Genomic DNA, 16,852 nt, shown 5'->3' with positions numbered 1-16,852 from the left:
TTCACAACATCGCAAAACAAAACTCTTGTATGCCATTAGGCAGACTATATATCGATATACAGGATATTCCTGAAATGACCGAACGATGCTTAATCAAAAATTCTCGAATTAAAAATAAGGCGAAAATTTGACGAAAGACAAACAACTTTCAAAATAAAGTTAGCTTGTGACAGAGAAAAAAATTTAAGTTATTCGTATAGGGGATAAAAAAAATACAAACTTTTATTTAGAAACCACGAGCCATTTTAAATATTTCCATGCATTAAAAAAATATTCCCCTCATGTGAAAAACACGCCAATTATGTAGGAACTCTTAGTTCCAAAATTAGTGAAAATCAATAAAAGTGTTTAGCAATTATTTCGTAAAAACGATATAAATTTGAAAACGTTGGCCCCTGTAGCGGCAAAACGAGACCACATTGAATGTAGATAAATTTGCTTGGAAGGTCTTATTTTTGGTTCAGAAGTTTTTGGTCAAGCGTTGTACAGTAATTTCAAGGACACTATGTATATTTCTACAAGAAGCATAAAAGGTGAGATGCAAAATTTGATATAGGTCAAATGTCGTCATATTTGAAATTCGACGTTGCCAATTACTTTTTAACGGCTTCAAGAATCCAATAGCAAGGTGTAGACATGTAAACATAACCTATATACTTGTTTACATTTATGTTTTAAACTGAAAACTATTAAAAAATTATTTTCCCTGAAATTTTAGTTTAAAATTCCCATTTACTCTGTATTAAAATGTCTACAAAACTCAAACTATATGTTGGAAGAAAGGTAAGAATCCAATTAATCAGGGTCTCATCTCTGTGCTCTTATTAATCCTATTCAAGATACTAGACTCCCTGGGCAAATCCACTAAATATTCCCTAGTGCAACTGCAAAGTCTCATCCGTGTGGGAAATCCCGAAGAAAAAGGCAAAGTCGACCTCACTCTACCTCTCGACATCCTTGAGACTGAGTTGGGCATCACCAACATCAACCACATACTCAAAATCCAGCCTGATGAAATTATACGAAGCGTGCGTTTGGTGCGCGACAATGCTAACAGAAAGATCAGTTTCGAGGTCGATCGGGGCATCTTCATGAAAGATGTTATGGAGAATTGCTTCCGCCCAGATCTGAACATTAAGCCAAAGAACATAGTCATAGAGTATAGTTCACCCAATGTGGCAAAGCCATTCCATTTTGGCCACTTGCGATCGACAATTATAGGCAACTTCCTTAGCAACCTGAACGCATTTATTAAGAATAAAGTCACAAGACTGAACTATTTGGGTGATTGGGGCACTCAATTTGGATTTATTAAAGTGGGTGTACAGAGTTTGAATTATGATCTTGATGCTCTGAAATCTGACCCTGTGAAGATGTTATATCAATCTTATGTACATGCTAATAAATTGGCTGAGAATGATCCAATAGTACTGGAGAAGGCCAAGGCTGAATTTTTGAAGTTGGAAAAGGGTTTGGTGGAAGATTTGGAGTTCTGGCATAAAATTCTTCAGTTTACAAAAGAGGAACTATCAAAGGCTTATAGTAGACTGGGGGTGACCTTTGATGAGTACAATTACGAGTCCATGTATGGGTCCAAGGATATTGGTCATGTTATTGAAGTGTTGAGAAACAAAAACATATTGAAGAAGCTAAATGATGGGAAAGAGGTGAGTTTGTGTGAAGTCTAAGACGTTTGACTTTAAATTGGTAAAAGGTGGCGGATGTAGGCGATCGAACAGTCTCAATTATAAAAAGTGATGGAACCACATTGTACCTCACTCGAGATATAGCTGCAGCAATTGACCGATTTAACAAGTTCAAGTTTGACAAAATGTATTATGTGGTTGAAAACGCGCAGAGTGATCACTTCCATGCTCTTAAGAGCATTATCAATAAAATGGATTTACCATGGTCTGACCGTATGGTACATGTTAAATTTGGTAAGATTGGGGGCATGAGCACTAGGAAAGGAACTGCCATTTTCCTTAACGACATCCTGGATGAATGCCAGGAGATGGTGCTGAAGAGGCAGATTGAGTCTCCCAGTAAGTGGATTATTCTCTGTGTGTGCTAAAACGCAAGTGAATCGTTTTAAAGCCACCAAAGTGCCAATAAGTGATGAGGAAACCTCTGACATCTTGGGAGTGAGCTGTGTCATAATAAATGACCTGAAGCAGCGCAGACAGAAGGACTATGAGTTCAGCTGGGACCGAGTTCTGCAAGTGCTTAAACTCCCTAACAAGCAAAAGCCCAGTTTTGGCATGGGATTATTTTAGGTGAAGGGCGACACTGGCGTGAAACTGCAATATACCCACTGCCGACTTCACAGTTTGGAGCAAAACTTCGGGGGGAAGCCTGCGGAACTATGCAACGCGGAGATTTTGAAAGAGGATGAAGTAACGGTATTACTCAAAGAAATGGCCAGATTCCAGGAAGTGTTGCATGTGGCCAATGAGCAACTAGAGGCCTGCGTTTTGGTGACTTATCTATTCCACTTATGGTTCGCTTTCATTGAAGTTTGAAGAGTGGCTTTAGATTGAATTAAATTTATTCATAGCAACCATGTGAGCAAGACGCTGAAGCATCTGAAGGTGAAAGGAGCAGATCCGGAGGTTGCTGCACAGCGACTGCTGCTCTTCAACACTGCCCGTGAAGTGCTGAAAAACGGGATGATCGTTTTGGGGCTGAAGCCATTGAACAAAATGTGATATTTCTTAAGGAAAAATATGTAGATATTTATAGGAGACATTAAATTTCATTAAAATAATTAATAAAAAAATCGCCCCTCCGTCGTAATGAAACTCTCTGGGCCTTAAAGTTGTCTTGGTTGGTAACTTCAGCATTAGCAATTCAAATGCAAAACTTCGAAAGTGCATTTCTAGACGTTGCCTTATCGAACAACCGCCCCTGTCAGCTCAGCAAAGTTGTGTTTATTAAATTCATTCCGAGGAAATGAGTTTCCGACAAAGAAGCTGCCACGTTTTGTTTACGAATTTGTTCCAGAGGTTGCAAATGTCCGGCTAAGAACTGCAGTCGGTTGAATATTTGGCCGGTCAATTACGGGTCAATGAAATAAAAAAATCAATAAAGATAAATCAGCGAAATGTTGCTTTTAGCTTAAGGTTTAAAGCCTTTAAAATATTTTTTAACTAACTTGTATGGGGTTTAAGTGAAGGATATCTGTAAGTGAGTGGTCACCTGCTTATATTATCCTATTGACACTAACTGATGAACTAAATGCTAGATCGAAAACAATTTCAAATCGCCATAAAACATGACAGTTGTCTACGATTCGGTCAACTAGGTCTTGAAAACAAAACAGTAACGTTCGGGTAATGGCGTCTGTCACGCGTTTCTATTTGTGCTGCTTCTGAAATATATTAAGTTTCAGATGATATTTTCGAAAAAACCTGACAATTTATGTGTTAAATTAAAGACTGATTTCACAGAAACCTAGTGAACGTTCGTTTGAAATTGTGCCGCGTCGGAAGGAGGCATAAATCGCTAGTTCAAAATTCGTTTTGTTTGCTTTTCCACCAGTTTCATGTTCGGGCCGCCGAAGACGCACGACAGTTACGCGGGAGTCTGATCGGAACAGAGCTGAACTTTGAGGTAAGAATAGGACTGTTTGATAAAAAAGACGCCAAAAAGTGAAATTGAATTGCATTTTATTTGTTCACAGTTGCATATATTTGTAAAAACAGACAAATAATTATTTTAAATTGTATCTTCGCGTGTGCCCGATTTTGGTATAGTTTTGATTGTCCTGGGTACGATACGTTAACCTCATAATATATACTGTGCTAAATGTGAGAAGAGTTGTGTATTCAAAAAGGTAGCTTTATGAGCACATAAATCCTGAAGACTATTTTTGTTTTTTCAGTTATTTGGAAAAAGCTGAAATTTCCGAGTTTAAAATTTTTTTACGAGTCATGGTAAAAGATAGATGAAAACTAAAACCACTTTTTCATAACAGTTTTTGTGAACTTTAACATGACAGTCTTGGTTTCATTCTATGACCTCTCGTTTGTCGAGAATAATCATCGATTCATTTTCCTAAAATACGGCCGTGGAATTTTTGTCGATTTCAAGACAACTTTATTAATTTTTATTTAATTTACCTAAGTCTCTACCATTACCATTTACAATGTCTTTGTACTGGACATCCACGTCTTGGACACATTGTGTACTTATCTCAATTTACTACATTTTTATGTAGAACTGAAACCGCTTTCTTCTGGACAAATGGAATTCTTACTCAACAACTATATGCATTTCACTCGCCTCGGACATATTTTAGCAGCTATTTCCCATTCGAACAGCCCTAAATAATCCTTCTCGTTGAGCAAACACTGGAGGTCTTTTTCCCCAAGGATAATACGCCATAAGGCATTATTAGTGACAAAAGGAAAATCCTCCCTTGCGGCTACTTTTACGGCGGAGCCCTGATGAAAAAGAGATATAAATCAGCGCCCAGGGAAAAGTGGCAAATGCGGTAAAAAAATTGGGGGTGTTTAAGAAAATCTTTGATATAGAGCGATCGCTACATCAATCTTTCTTGCGTCTTGTATTAAAATTCATTAAAAAATCCCAAATTTATTTTGTCAGATGCCCGCGCTCCACCGCACGTTATTCGAGTTTAATAAGTTTCGGTCGATATCAAAGGAAAGACCGATTGCATTTCTCCCCCACATCATGTAGCGTGCGGAACAATTCAGAGGTTAAACACTGAGGAGATCTAAACAAACACACCCTGAAGGGTAGACAGAGAGGAAATAAATTATCCAAGGTAAACATGACCAAGAGAAAGCGGAAGGAGGATGCACCTTCGCAGCATAGGAGCCATTTGAATGCGTAATGATGGGTGCGATAAATAATGTGCCAGCGGTGTAAACAATAAAACTGTTTATTGAGTAATATTTAATAAAAATGATATACAGCAATATAATGGCGGCGTTCAGCAGAGGCAACAATTGATGGCGCACTGCCCAACAGTTGTCTCTATTGAATGCGGTCAGTGTAACAATAATAACCATATCAAATACACCTATACAAAACAATATAGTACGTATAGTATTTATAATAAGAGAGGGAAGCAGAGATCTTATTTGTTAGAAAATTAAGAGCTCTGCTTCCTTTTTAATTACGAGTTAGTTCACGTTAGCATTACGCCTAAACATCCAACAACTGCTACAGTACAATAATCATCAGACTGACAATAATAAACGGTTAGTGCCTTAAAGTTAAAATTCTCATGGACGGTATAACAAAGCAACAAAACTCGGCTTTTTCCCTTATAAAAACGACTTAGAAATATTAATTTTGATTCTTGTCCTACGATAACTCCTCACTGAATATGGTGCAACCGCTATAAGTACTTAAGTGATGGGTAACGGGACCTTAAAATAACCTCGAAAATACTTAAAAAGCCTCAAATTTAATATTTTCCACACTAAATCACAGTTCATCAACAAGTGTTCTTCTGGAACTGTGTGGCAGTACAGCACGAGCCGTTATACAAAATAAAATATTACTTGGACTACTTCGTTAAGGGCTTATTTAAAGCAAATCGCGACATATCAAACAGCCAACGATTTGATACTTATTATACGAGAAAAGTGGCAATATACAAAGGAGAAACGATAATTAATAAGTTTTTGGTAACACCAATATGTCTGGAATTTACTGATAAAAAAGCTCGTTAATGTGAACACTTCATAAGTAGATGATTAGTGGAAAATGGCCACAAATAACTGGAAAATTACCACAAATAGGTGGCCAAAATGTCTCCAATGCAATTCTTAGCCATTCAAACAAAACTGCACCTTTTATATTAATTTTTCTCGACATTTCGGCGAACGTCACCTTAAATAAGGACTACTAACAATACCTGTGGATTATTGCACCTATTCCCAACCACCTTAAAATATATACAGAAATGACTAAAATATTACACACAATTTCATTCGAGGATAAGGGCGCTATTCCTGTCGGCATTAGGTTTCCTTGCTTTAATCGTTGCAAAGTTTGCATTGCTACAGGGTGACCTGAAAGCAAGGTAAAACATTAACGCTGTAGTCGGGCGGCTACATTTCGGCACATGCACTACCACAAAACTACTTTCTAGCCGCTGTAGAAGCGTCTAGTCCCCAAAGATCGTACCACGGTCCGTACATGTTCCCGTTCTGCAGGGATTTTTCGTCGTATTTAGAGTTGAATTCGGGGTTTTTCAATCGCTTCTGCAACGTTTCTCCATAGTCCATTAAGCTAATATTTTCATCGTATTTGGAGCTGTTGCTGTTGGTTTTAGAGAGCTTGGTTCTGGGCAGAAATTGCCTGTTGTCGCCCACTTCAGACAACTCATCGTTGGTTGAGTCGTAATACTTCGAATGCTGCTTCGCTTCTTTGTCTCTGTTGTTATGATTCATGTCAGCATTCACGCCTGGTTTTTGATTATTTCTTTTCTTGGTTTGAGCGTAATAGCGGTCGTCAAAGCGCTCTTTCTCCCCGTTTTCTTGATCCACTCCGAAAGATTTAAAAGAGCGTCTTTGTTCCTGATGATAGTCAATCATTTCTTTCTCTCTAGATTTGCTCCTTCGCACATTCACCTCGTTCTTCTCTCTGATACTGTTCCTGATGTGGTTAACGTTATTCAGCTGTGTTTCTGACTTATTAGGTGAGTACTTGCTGGTCTTAGATAACTTCTCTAGCTTTTTTCCCAACTCCGCTACGTTTGGGAATTGTCCATTATTTCGCTTTCTGACCTTTTGGTCATCCACCACAATGCAATCGTACGGATCGTCGCTGATGGTCATCTCCGAGGCCGAATCCGACTCTCCGGCGGTCAAATCATCGCTGTATTGCTTCAAAATATTTCTGCGATTCACGGTCTTCAACATAAGCCCATCACCATCGTCATCCATGAATTGATCTTTGAAATTCGGCTTTTCCCCGTAAATGTTCTCCTCAAATTGCTCCTGCGGTTTGACTTCAGCTTTCGGTTTCTCCTTGAAACTTTCCCGCCGCTTCGGACTGTGTTTCTTTTCCTGATGGAGATTCGTATCTTTGTTGTTAATGGTCTTGTCCGAATCATTGGACTGATCCCTACTAGCTCTCCGCACTCTTTGCTGGCTGTTATTCCTGTTGTTTTCCTCGCTCAGATCAACCAAGTCTCTATGTCGCCATAGAGCCATTCCTTCGAGGATCTCCGAATCGGAGTTGTTTTTGCCGAACTTCCAAAAAGATTTCGTGCGTTTGACCTTCACTTTGGACACCTCTGCCGCGTCAGAGGTCAAGTAACGCTCGTCCATCAAGTTGCCGTGGCTGTTGGACAGTTTAGGCGAACGCACCATGTTATTGTTCGGATCTCCTTTGGGGCGGCTGAACGAAAAGAAGCGAAATAAATAAAAAAGAAACTAAGCAAAATAAAGGATAAAGGCTAAGCGTGCTGACTGAGTAATTGGAGAAAACTTACCGAGCCGGCAGTTTGGTCTGTCCGGCCATCGAGTCGTCGTCCGAATAGTCGATTTCGGGCTGGGGCGGGGGGTCGTTGGAGAATCCGGAATCGTTGCTCGAGTGGAGGGAAACATTACCCACGGGGCCGCCTGGAAAATACAAACAAATCATAAAAATTGCTTACAATTTACTTATTCCGTTATGTTGAACAGCCCAAAGGTGGCCGAAGCCAACAAGTTCCTTCTCCAAAGCTTTCTTGACAAATAGTGAACGTGCTACAGTAGTAACTTGTCAATGTTCGTTTTAAAGCGTCTGAAAACTCATTGTAAAGATCATCATACAACTTACCAATTTTCCCTCCCTTGGATTGCAAATGCAATGGTAACCCAGAGCCAGCAGAAGGTCGTTCTCTCGCCGGCGCCGGATGCGTGGAATACGGCCCTGTGGTCGAATTGGCACTGGAAAAATTGAACGCTGAAGCGGAGGATTTTATGCCCGGAGCCGAGTACTGCCCCGTGCCGAAATTGGTACTCTGTGACTGCGGGATGTTGGTGCCCGATTTCTGGTAGGGCAGAGACGGAGTGGGAACGGGGGCTGGGGCGGCAGGCGGGGGGATGTTGTTAGTACCGATCGCTCGCCGAATCTGAAATGGATCCTTTAATTTTGCGAATAGGCGGGAGACAGAAGAACAAAGACACCCAGAAGAGAAGGAAAAAAGCAACTATCTAGCACATTCTACCTGCTTGGTGGCGTTATTAGAGGAGCGGTGCAAGTGCAGGGTGTCACCAAACATTCTAGAAGGCTGATCGAGCGTGCTACCACCGCCAGAGGCGATTTGAGCACCTGAGCCTAGCGACGACGACATGACGTTGGTGGGCGTTGTTGGCACATGCTGCTGACCGGCGTCGCTTCGATGCGTCGGAGAACTGACAAAAACAATAACTCAAAGTAACGACTAAAGTTTAAAAATCAAACGCCATTCTTATTCATAGAGGTACAAATGACGGCATTCACTTTTACAAATGGCGACAAATAATGGAATGAACACGTAAAGTATGCGGACAATAATTCAGACCGAATCGGAGCCGGGAATGCGCTGACGGCCGTGAAAGAACGAAAACTTATTGGAGGAATTTAAAGTAGCGGGACGGGCGGTTTGTCACTTTATTCTATTAAATTTTTATCGGGGATTTACGGATGAAATTTACTATTCGAACATTGGCAGAATTGAATTTAATGCCGCCATTTTTTTTCTTAAAGCGGACCTGAATTGTTGTACAGTGGGTGGAATAGTTTGTTTTGTGCAACCTATCTGAAAGTTATTTAAATGAAAGTTGATAAAAATGTGTGAATAATTTTTTTAATATAATTTTCGAGTTCTTCTGCATGGACAATCACATATTTCCAATTTTCAGTTTAAATGTATGTAATTATTTTTTACTTATTTTTAACAATTTTGTCCCACCGTATTTTCCTACCACAGGCCCTTTTCAATTTGAATTTGGAGTATACTGAACCAGCTTTTGTTTGCCCTTTCAACATATTGAGAATACGTAGGAGTGAGATAGACTGCTGCTTTGCATACTCCGAAGTGCCAAACTTGTGACAAATTATTTGCACTACTAAATCATCGAGAGAGTTTTTGCGATGCCTTAACACCCCTCGTCTTCTTCTACCCATAAGGACTTATAAATTAGACTGACCTCATGGAGTCGTCAATCAGAATCTCGGTATAGGCCAACGGAAACCACCCGCTGCACTGTGTCCTCAGATTCTCCCCGAACTGCCACCCTTTGGTGCGCTCCCCAATGAGGGCGATAAGGTCCCCTTCGTGGAAACTCAGTTGATTGTCCCCGCTGGAGAGATAGGCGTAAAGGGCGCGTGCCAATTGAGCGTCCCACGTAGGTGGCGGGGGCACCGCAATTGACTTGGGGCGCCTCGTCGGGGTAATATCTGTATCTAACCATTCACGTGACCAAAAGCCGAATCCCCCATTCAAAACAATAATTATTATACCTTGAGCACCATTAGCGTTTGACGAGTTGAGATTGTATTCGGACTTGGCCCTGGACATGGTGGTGACGGGCGAGCCTACTTCGGCGATGGAACGGATGTCCAGACAGGACGCGTCCATGCTTTTGGTTTTACGCAGTTGCGAGTTCATGCTTATGCGGTCTTCTTCGAAATTGGGGCTGCGCGGGTTTGAGTACAAGTCCTCATCCTGCCACACAGAAATTTGCTAGAATTTGAGACTTAATACAAAGCGAACCTAAAGGGCAAGGAAGTCCTACTTGGATTCTGCTGCTAAAAACGGTCTCGACGGAGTCTGGAAGGTACTCCCTGGTTTTGGCCACTTCAGACCATTTGTCCAGGTTCTGATTGTAGCCTTCGGCCCCGTGGGTGTGGTACGACAAGTAGTGTTTAGCGAGAGAGCATTGTCGCTCTAAGACAAAGCCGTATCTTCGTCTTTCTTGGGTCATTGCCTATAAATCAAGGGCAAAAACCAAAGGAATTGGAATTTTTCTTATTTGATTTTTTTACATACGTTTTTTAAGCTCTGTTCGCAGAAAGCATCTAGCTTAGTTTTCTCCTCCTCTAATACCTGCATGTTCTGAAACAATTCGATGGTTATAGTCGTTTTTCCGAATAAATGAAAGATCGAAGAGTGCGACAGTAACGGTCCCTTTCCAACACCTTCGGCGCATTCAGGGTCAACGTTTAAATAAAGTTTAGAGCTCCATTGAATTAAATCGGGCCAAAGGGGCTTAAGGTGCGAAGCGAATTTTATTCTTTGTTTAGAGAGCTTCGGAATAAGCAATTTCCAGTAGATTTTCTGTTGGATATCGACTTAGACATAAAGATGCTAAATTTGGCAAAGACTTTTTAGATGTCCCAGGAATTATTAGAGGTACAGGACTAATTAAATTGTTTTTTTCTGTTTCCTGATATAACTAAGTCAGCAAATAAGTCATTTCTTTGCCAATGTGTGGTTGATCGCGTCCGTATTTCAAGGGTTCAATTAAAACGGAGTAGCTACATCGCTGACTTCAGGCTGCCGTGATTATGGGCTTATGATGACATGATTTACCTTTACTGTTATGAATATACATATACGAAGGATTAGAAAAGGAGCTTATTATCAAAAAAATCGTATAATGACTGTGAAGTTACGGTCCCGTGGCAAACTTCAGTTCGCGCATTTTCCGCCCTGGAAATCTCACCTTGAGTTCCTTGTCCATGGCGAGGCCGGCCTTGGTCGAGCCCCTCGACTTCTTGCGCTGCTTCTTCATAATCGCCGCCGCTTTGCTATACGTCTCCGACCGCTGTTTGTGCTGCTGCAGGAACCGCTTTTGTTCCGACTAAAAGAAGCAAAAACTCTGTCAGGCCTGACTAAAAACGGACACTCCAACTACCCTCCTCTCCTACGATTCAATTATAACAATTTCCAAAGGTCAGGTGACCTCTCTCCCAACGGTTTATCCTTCGGTATTATCTGAGTTCGTTGTGGGCTTAACAAGTTTAGTCAGGGGAGTTATGGAGTCTTAGGAAAGTTGCGACTTTGAAGGGCGATTTGGGGTTTATTATTACTTCGAAGAACCAACCTTATTAAGGGCGTCGCAAAGTGGATTTTTAATTAGTCCCGACTGTGTAGAGTAACTAATCAAATCACCGGATTACTCACCTGGACGACTTTCGTGTCTTTTTCCAGGTTGGTCTCGAGGGGTACGAGGAGGTCGACGTAGAAGGCTTTCAGCTGCGAAAACAACGATCATTATTAAATTTAATCCACTTAAAATGGGGCGAATCAATCGCAGGGAATCGGAGTCGGGAACCATTAATTAAAAATTAACTGCGGGCAATTTTAGCGAAACGTTAATCGTTCCAATCTCCCCCAGTGTAAATAAATTTAATAGTCGATTCTGCGAAGCGCACGGCCCAAACCGACACTGTCAAAACAAATGCGGCGAGAGACGCAAATTTTGACACTAACAAGTTTGCAAATGACCCCCGCGTTTAGTTTATGTGAAATTTCGCTCGTGTGTGACACGCAAACACCGAATTCAACAGCAATTATTATAATATCAAATAAAAGCCCGGTGGTCAAGTGCTAATGTGGACATTGACCCTTTTTTTTTTTTTAATGAAGGGTGTCGCCTCAGTGAAACTGAAGCGTTTGCTTATTGCTGGAGAACTGACCATTAGCACTGGACATAATCGTATTCTGGTGGCTGATGGCACTTAAAGAAGAGGGTCGCGCGTCAAGGGTTCGTTTTCCTGGTCCGAAAAGCAATTACGCTCTGTGCGGAATCGATTTTATTCCGGCACCTCTTCCGCTTTAATTGGCTTTTCTCTTTTTTCGCTCGCTTGTCTTTCTTGTGTCTCTGCGGCCGATTTAATGAATAAATTTGTCAACCCGGGTTAACAAGATGTTTTTGCGAATTGACTCGTGGTTCGGGATTCGCTCGAATTATACTACAGAAAGCGATGCAAAAAAGGGCCCTACATTCATCGCCCAATAATAAATCATCAAAACTAAATATACCTGTTCGCAGGAAACTTGATTAATACTTCGCGAACGGGGCAAATGGCTTCGTCAACAGCGTAGCCCGAACTTTAATTAATTCCAACTTTAAATATCTCCGAACGAACGGTTTGTAGCTTGCATTTTGCAATAATCCCATTAACTTAATTTCGACGAGAGACGGAACTTTATTTGCTTAATAATTGCCAGACATTCGGGCTTGTTTTATAATTGACTTTCGCCCCTGTGTGCACCTACGTATTTGATTCAATTTTGGGAATAAATTCCGAAACTTACGATGTTCATCTGCTGGTCCTGAATCTCCTTGTACACCTCCACCATTTTCATCAAGGCCACACCTGAAATACGAATATTAAAAGTCTTTAAAATACGCTTTTTATGGACCAAGTTCGTAAAACTTGGAAAAATATACATTCGAAAAATTGTCAAATTAACTGTTACTTAGAGGAATTCCTTACTGAAACATTTATGCATGTGTATTACCAACACCATTATGTGTGAGCTTTAAAATCGTCGAACGAAGATGATTTAGATTAACAGAACTTTTAGATGAGATACTCTATACGTTTATTTGGAATAATTTTGCATTCGCCAATCGTTGAGAGAAGAAAGCCAAAAAATATGGAAATGCCCACTAAAAAAGTGGCGAGTCTTTGCCTTCCTCCACATTAAACACAATTTTCGAGACACTCTAATACCACTCGCCGCAGTCTGGTAACTGCATATATCACAATTGTGAAAAAACTGGCTGCAAAATTATGCAAAATGGTGCCTCAAAATCACCCGAAAAACGACTAAAGTGGCGCTCTTGAGGAAGATTCTTGAGATGCTCCCCTAGGGGCCCTTAACCCGTAAGTATTTTATAATATAGAGGTGGTGGTTTACGCTTTGCACGAGCTTCCAGTGCTCTTATAATGTATTTCAAAGTGCCGCGAGAATTACAGGTATTTGTCCCGGAGCACTCGGCAAGTAAAGCGAGTAATTCCTTGGAATAATGTTGTTAGTGGGGTTTTGGGGAATTTGCATTCGAATGTCCGGGCAAGGGGTAATCGCTAGACTATAATCAACATGCAAAAAGGCTTAAAGGACTCTCTATTCAAATAAGACAACAGACGAAAACACGAACAAAATACAGACATAAGAAGGCTGCTCAGCACAACAAGGTTGTTAATTTCGGGCCGAAATTAAATTCCATGACTAAGCTATTACGGCAACAATGCCGAGTCATCAAAGGGACTTATCAATCTCGCAAACTGGAAAATTATCTGATACGTGCGTTGTTGCTGCAGTTCTCCAACAATCTCCAGAAATAGTCCCCCGGTGTTGATGTAGATGTTTTCCGCTAGTGTGCTTTTACAGAAAAAAGTCGGCCACAACATGATTGAGGACGCCAATTAGCGCTTTGTCTTACGGAATAAATGGATTTTGTGTCGCAAGTTATTGCAAGGGGATGAGCTTTAAGCCGGCAAACTACACCTAAGTACATATTATACCGCTCGATCCGCCTCCGGCCCAATTGGAGCTATAAAGGCATTTGAGGTTATGATAAGCCTCCGATTTGAATTTAGGGCGCCGTTAGGATTCCTCCCGGCTCCTAGAAGCCATAACTCACAATATCCTCCGATATTGAAGTTTGCAGCTAAGTCTCTCGACGAGATTGCCGAGCGAAAAAAGTGCCGCCTGATTTGTAACAGAGAAACAACTCCTGCGGTTGAAATACCAGTAAAAAATCCCCAGTTTATTAAGAAAAACTACCAGCAACACTTCCTCATAAAAAGGCTTTAGCGAGGACGTGTCCCCATTTATTCCGGGGCTCTGTTTCAGGAAGATAGCGATGCCAGTGGCGGCCTAAAGCCCTCAGTTTGTATGTATGTGACATACGCCGATATATTGTGCCTTGAATACCTATGCTGTAAAACTCCTGCCGTTTATCGCTCTGTATAGTGCAGCGCTAGAAAAAAGCCGATACAAAACAGAACATCTGCAGCTTAGTGGCAGGAGGAATGGGTCATTAAGGGCATATATCCAGTTTTATGGCTATCAGTGTTATTTTTCAAATTTATTACACATTACGAAGGCAATGGGCGTTTAAGAGATACGGACTTAAGAATTTTCCCAAAACAAAAGATTCGAGCGATAAAACCGGAGTGAAAGCGATATTGAGATCGGCCATTTACAGGCCGGAGCGGCGGATTGACGGGAAAAGCCTAAGAAAACAATAACTCTCTTTCACCCTACACAATGCAGGAAGTTGTTCAAAGTTGAGAGGGCAGATGTTGCCGATTGCGCGAAGTTTATCTATGCTCTGGCTGTTTTTATATACAGGGAGTTAGGAATTTTAAGCACATTTATTATGTATTTGAGGGAGATTAAGGGATTAATCCGGGTCTGGAAAATGTAATATTCCGGACGAGCTTCGCCGAGTGTTGCAGTTAATATCGCATTTCCTACATATGAAAAACTCTATTTCCGCATATTTCCCCGCTTTCGAGGAAACTTTAAGCGGAGCGTAATATTCTAATGGGACATAATACGTCGTTCTAAGTACGATATGTGTTTATTAATGGAACGCGCGTCAAACAATGATGAATTTGTTGAGAATTGCATTAAAACATCCCTTCGACAGAGGAAAACCTTTGGGTCCCAAAGGCAAAACTCGACCGTTCAATTTAAACCCAGGAAAATTTCCAATTAACTCCGAAAGTGATACGTGAAGATCGTTTATAACGGGGGCTTTTGCGTTAATGGAACGCGTATGGAAATGGAAAGTATCGAATTAGCTACGAGAGTCACATCCACACCCCCTCCTCGTGCACACGCGTCGCTCTCCTCGCGAATTAAGTTACTACAGAGAAACAAAGGACTGGAACGACGCGGATTTATTATGTGGGAAATTGCAATCCTCAACTTCGGGCTATTATTCTCTACATAAACGTAATAAGAAACTGAGTCTGTGGCAAATTCAGGCGACGAGTTGTTTATTGCCCCCGTAAGTCGACGTTATGCAGTGTCGCTCGCCTCCTTCAAGGGTTAAAACTTTGTAATTGAGGGTGCGCTACTCTCCGGGGAATTGCCTCTGGAAATTAAAAAACAAGCGTTGACCCCCATTATTTATACGTATACTCCATCGAGAGGCGGGAAATCGGTTAATTCCATTATTGCTCAAAATCCGATTAAGTGTTGTATAGCTACTAACGATTTAATTCCGGAATGAGTTTGATTTGTGACGTTCCGTAGTCAAATTGGCGTGTTTTAATTAGTGTTGCAGTCCACGCAGTTCAGTGTATTATTGGAGTTTCAATTAAAAAGAAAGCAATTATGGAAACTGCCTGAAAATAAAATTTATGCGAAGAGGGCCCTCAATGGAAACGTACATTTTAACGTTCAGATCTTAAAATTATTGCATTGAGTTTCTACCTAAATTCTAACTCACAGTCATTTTATTAATTTATTGCACACGGAATCTACATAACGTTTTAGAAACCAAAAAGCTGAGCTAATTCGAAGCAAGACCTTTCTGGAAATGCAGTAAATGTGTTTTAAATGAAATAGAGAAAGCAGTATCCTACGAGGATCATTTCGGCAAAGTCGAAAACGTCAAAGGGAGCCGTGCCGTCGTCTGACGTGTATTGTGTGTTGCCTATTTGAGCATCAGTTAGAAAAGACAGCAGGATCCCAGGTGAGCTTGATAAGGACAGATACCAGAGGAGGTGGCCTCATATGTGGGGTGCATTGTTTATTGCCAAATTCTTTTATTATTGAACGCGATAGGGGTGGTCCCGCCACTAATGGCCATGCCAAAATTATCGTGCTATTGCCACTCGTATGCTGGCACAAGGATCTGCCTTTTCCGGCTACTCAGCCCATTACCATAACAGCAACATAATGAAAACGTAGTGGAATATTACTTGAATGGGATTCCGGGATTATGCCGGGATACGCGATAATCTAACTTTATTAATGTTACAGCCCGGGTCGGCCCTTATTCCGTGATCATTGAGGATAAGGGTCTGAAGGGAGACACGAACACCGTCTAGACTGAAATAAAACAGGAATTTGTTGACGCCCGGTATTGTTATTAAAGCAGGAATGCAATTAACTTTGTTGTTGATGCAATTCCGCTCAGGCGGGCGCATAAATTGTGCTACGGTGGTAAAAAACTAGACGTCTATATAATATATCTCTCCTGGTTGCAGCTTAACCTGGTTAAATAAATATTGCTCGGGAAAAGCTATAAAATCCCGCAAGGGGGCTGCTTTAGATGCACATGTTTCTTCCCATGATGGGACTCGCGGACGGCCCTTTTGATACCGTATCTCGGAAAATTTATAATTTTTTGTTCCGCGTTTTGCGCCTTCCTTCGATCACCGGGCCGGAAAGCAACTCGACTCAAATGCAAGTTGAGGACACAATGACAATTATTTCATTATATTTTTTGCTTTAACTTAATGTGGAAGAATAAAAGTAGAAAATTGAACTAAAATCCCGGGAAATCACGATATAACAGGTTTACGTCGAACGCCACGTGAATAAATAGATGCGAGACCATATAAAACCACGGGACTTAAGGGATTCGCCTTTGAAAAGAAAATGACGGCTAATGCCGCCTTCGCTATACGGCATCGACGAAAATTGAGTTTTTGACGAGATTCTTTTTATTAGAAATTACATACCTATATCCGAAGATCCGCCCCATGTGCCTTGCTGAGCTTGCTTGGCCAATTTGCCGATTGCGTCCACGTACAGCCTCGAAGCTGCAGCTGCACCTGTGAACAATTTTAACTAATTAAATCCATTTACATTGCACTAGTTCCATACTAAAAAATGCACCCCTGACGGCATCGCGTAGCGTTG

General features: G+C 41.1%; 2 protein-coding genes across 4 annotated transcripts in view; one reads left to right on the top strand and one right to left on the bottom strand.

The window, feature by feature from the left end:
* Positions 1–667: 667 nt before the first annotated feature.
* On the top strand, positions 668–2,770 carry ArgRS-m (arginyl-tRNA synthetase, mitochondrial). Its single transcript, XM_066394436.1, has 6 exons — positions 668–783; positions 840–1,667; positions 1,715–2,045; positions 2,098–2,222; positions 2,277–2,500; positions 2,558–2,770. Exons 1-6 carry the CDS (start codon positions 748–750, stop codon positions 2,706–2,708), a joined length of 1,695 nt encoding a protein of 564 aa, XP_066250533.1. The 5' UTR covers positions 668–747; the 3' UTR covers positions 2,709–2,770.
* Positions 2,771–4,890: 2,120 nt separating this feature from the next.
* Positions 4,891–16,852, bottom strand: part of IRSp53 (Insulin receptor substrate 53 kDa) — a 42,059-nt gene continuing 30,097 nt past the window's right edge. Inside the window, exons 4-16 of one of the 3 annotated variants that reach the window (XM_066393904.1) lie at positions 16,672–16,764; positions 12,275–12,336; positions 11,138–11,209; positions 10,677–10,814; positions 10,001–10,066; positions 9,747–9,938; positions 9,472–9,694; positions 9,159–9,414; positions 8,195–8,381; positions 7,804–8,098; positions 7,475–7,604; positions 6,110–7,380; positions 4,891–6,047 (exon numbers count right to left, since the gene is read on the bottom strand). In XM_066393904.1, coding sequence (XP_066250001.1) covers positions 6,117–7,380; positions 7,475–7,604; positions 7,804–8,098; positions 8,195–8,381; positions 9,159–9,414; positions 9,472–9,694; positions 9,747–9,938; positions 10,001–10,066; positions 10,677–10,814; positions 11,138–11,209; positions 12,275–12,336; positions 16,672–16,764 — 2,978 coding nt within the window. In that variant the 3' untranslated portion in view covers positions 4,891–6,047; positions 6,110–6,116. Of the gene's footprint in view, positions 7,381–7,474; positions 7,605–7,803; positions 8,099–8,194; positions 8,382–9,158; positions 9,415–9,471; positions 9,695–9,746; positions 9,939–10,000; positions 10,067–10,676; positions 10,815–11,137; positions 11,210–12,274; positions 12,337–16,671; positions 16,765–16,852 lie in introns of all 3 variants that reach the window. The other 2 variants (XM_066393903.1, XM_066393905.1) reach the window with 2 other exon arrangements.

The sequence above is a fragment of the Euwallacea similis genome, chromosome 10, assembly GCF_039881205.1.
Source record: "Euwallacea similis isolate ESF13 chromosome 10, ESF131.1, whole genome shotgun sequence".
NCBI classification, from domain to species: domain Eukaryota; kingdom Metazoa; phylum Arthropoda; class Insecta; order Coleoptera; family Curculionidae; genus Euwallacea; species Euwallacea similis.
Note: the sequence above shows the minus strand (reverse complement) of the source record. Positions and strands in the feature narration are given on the sequence as shown.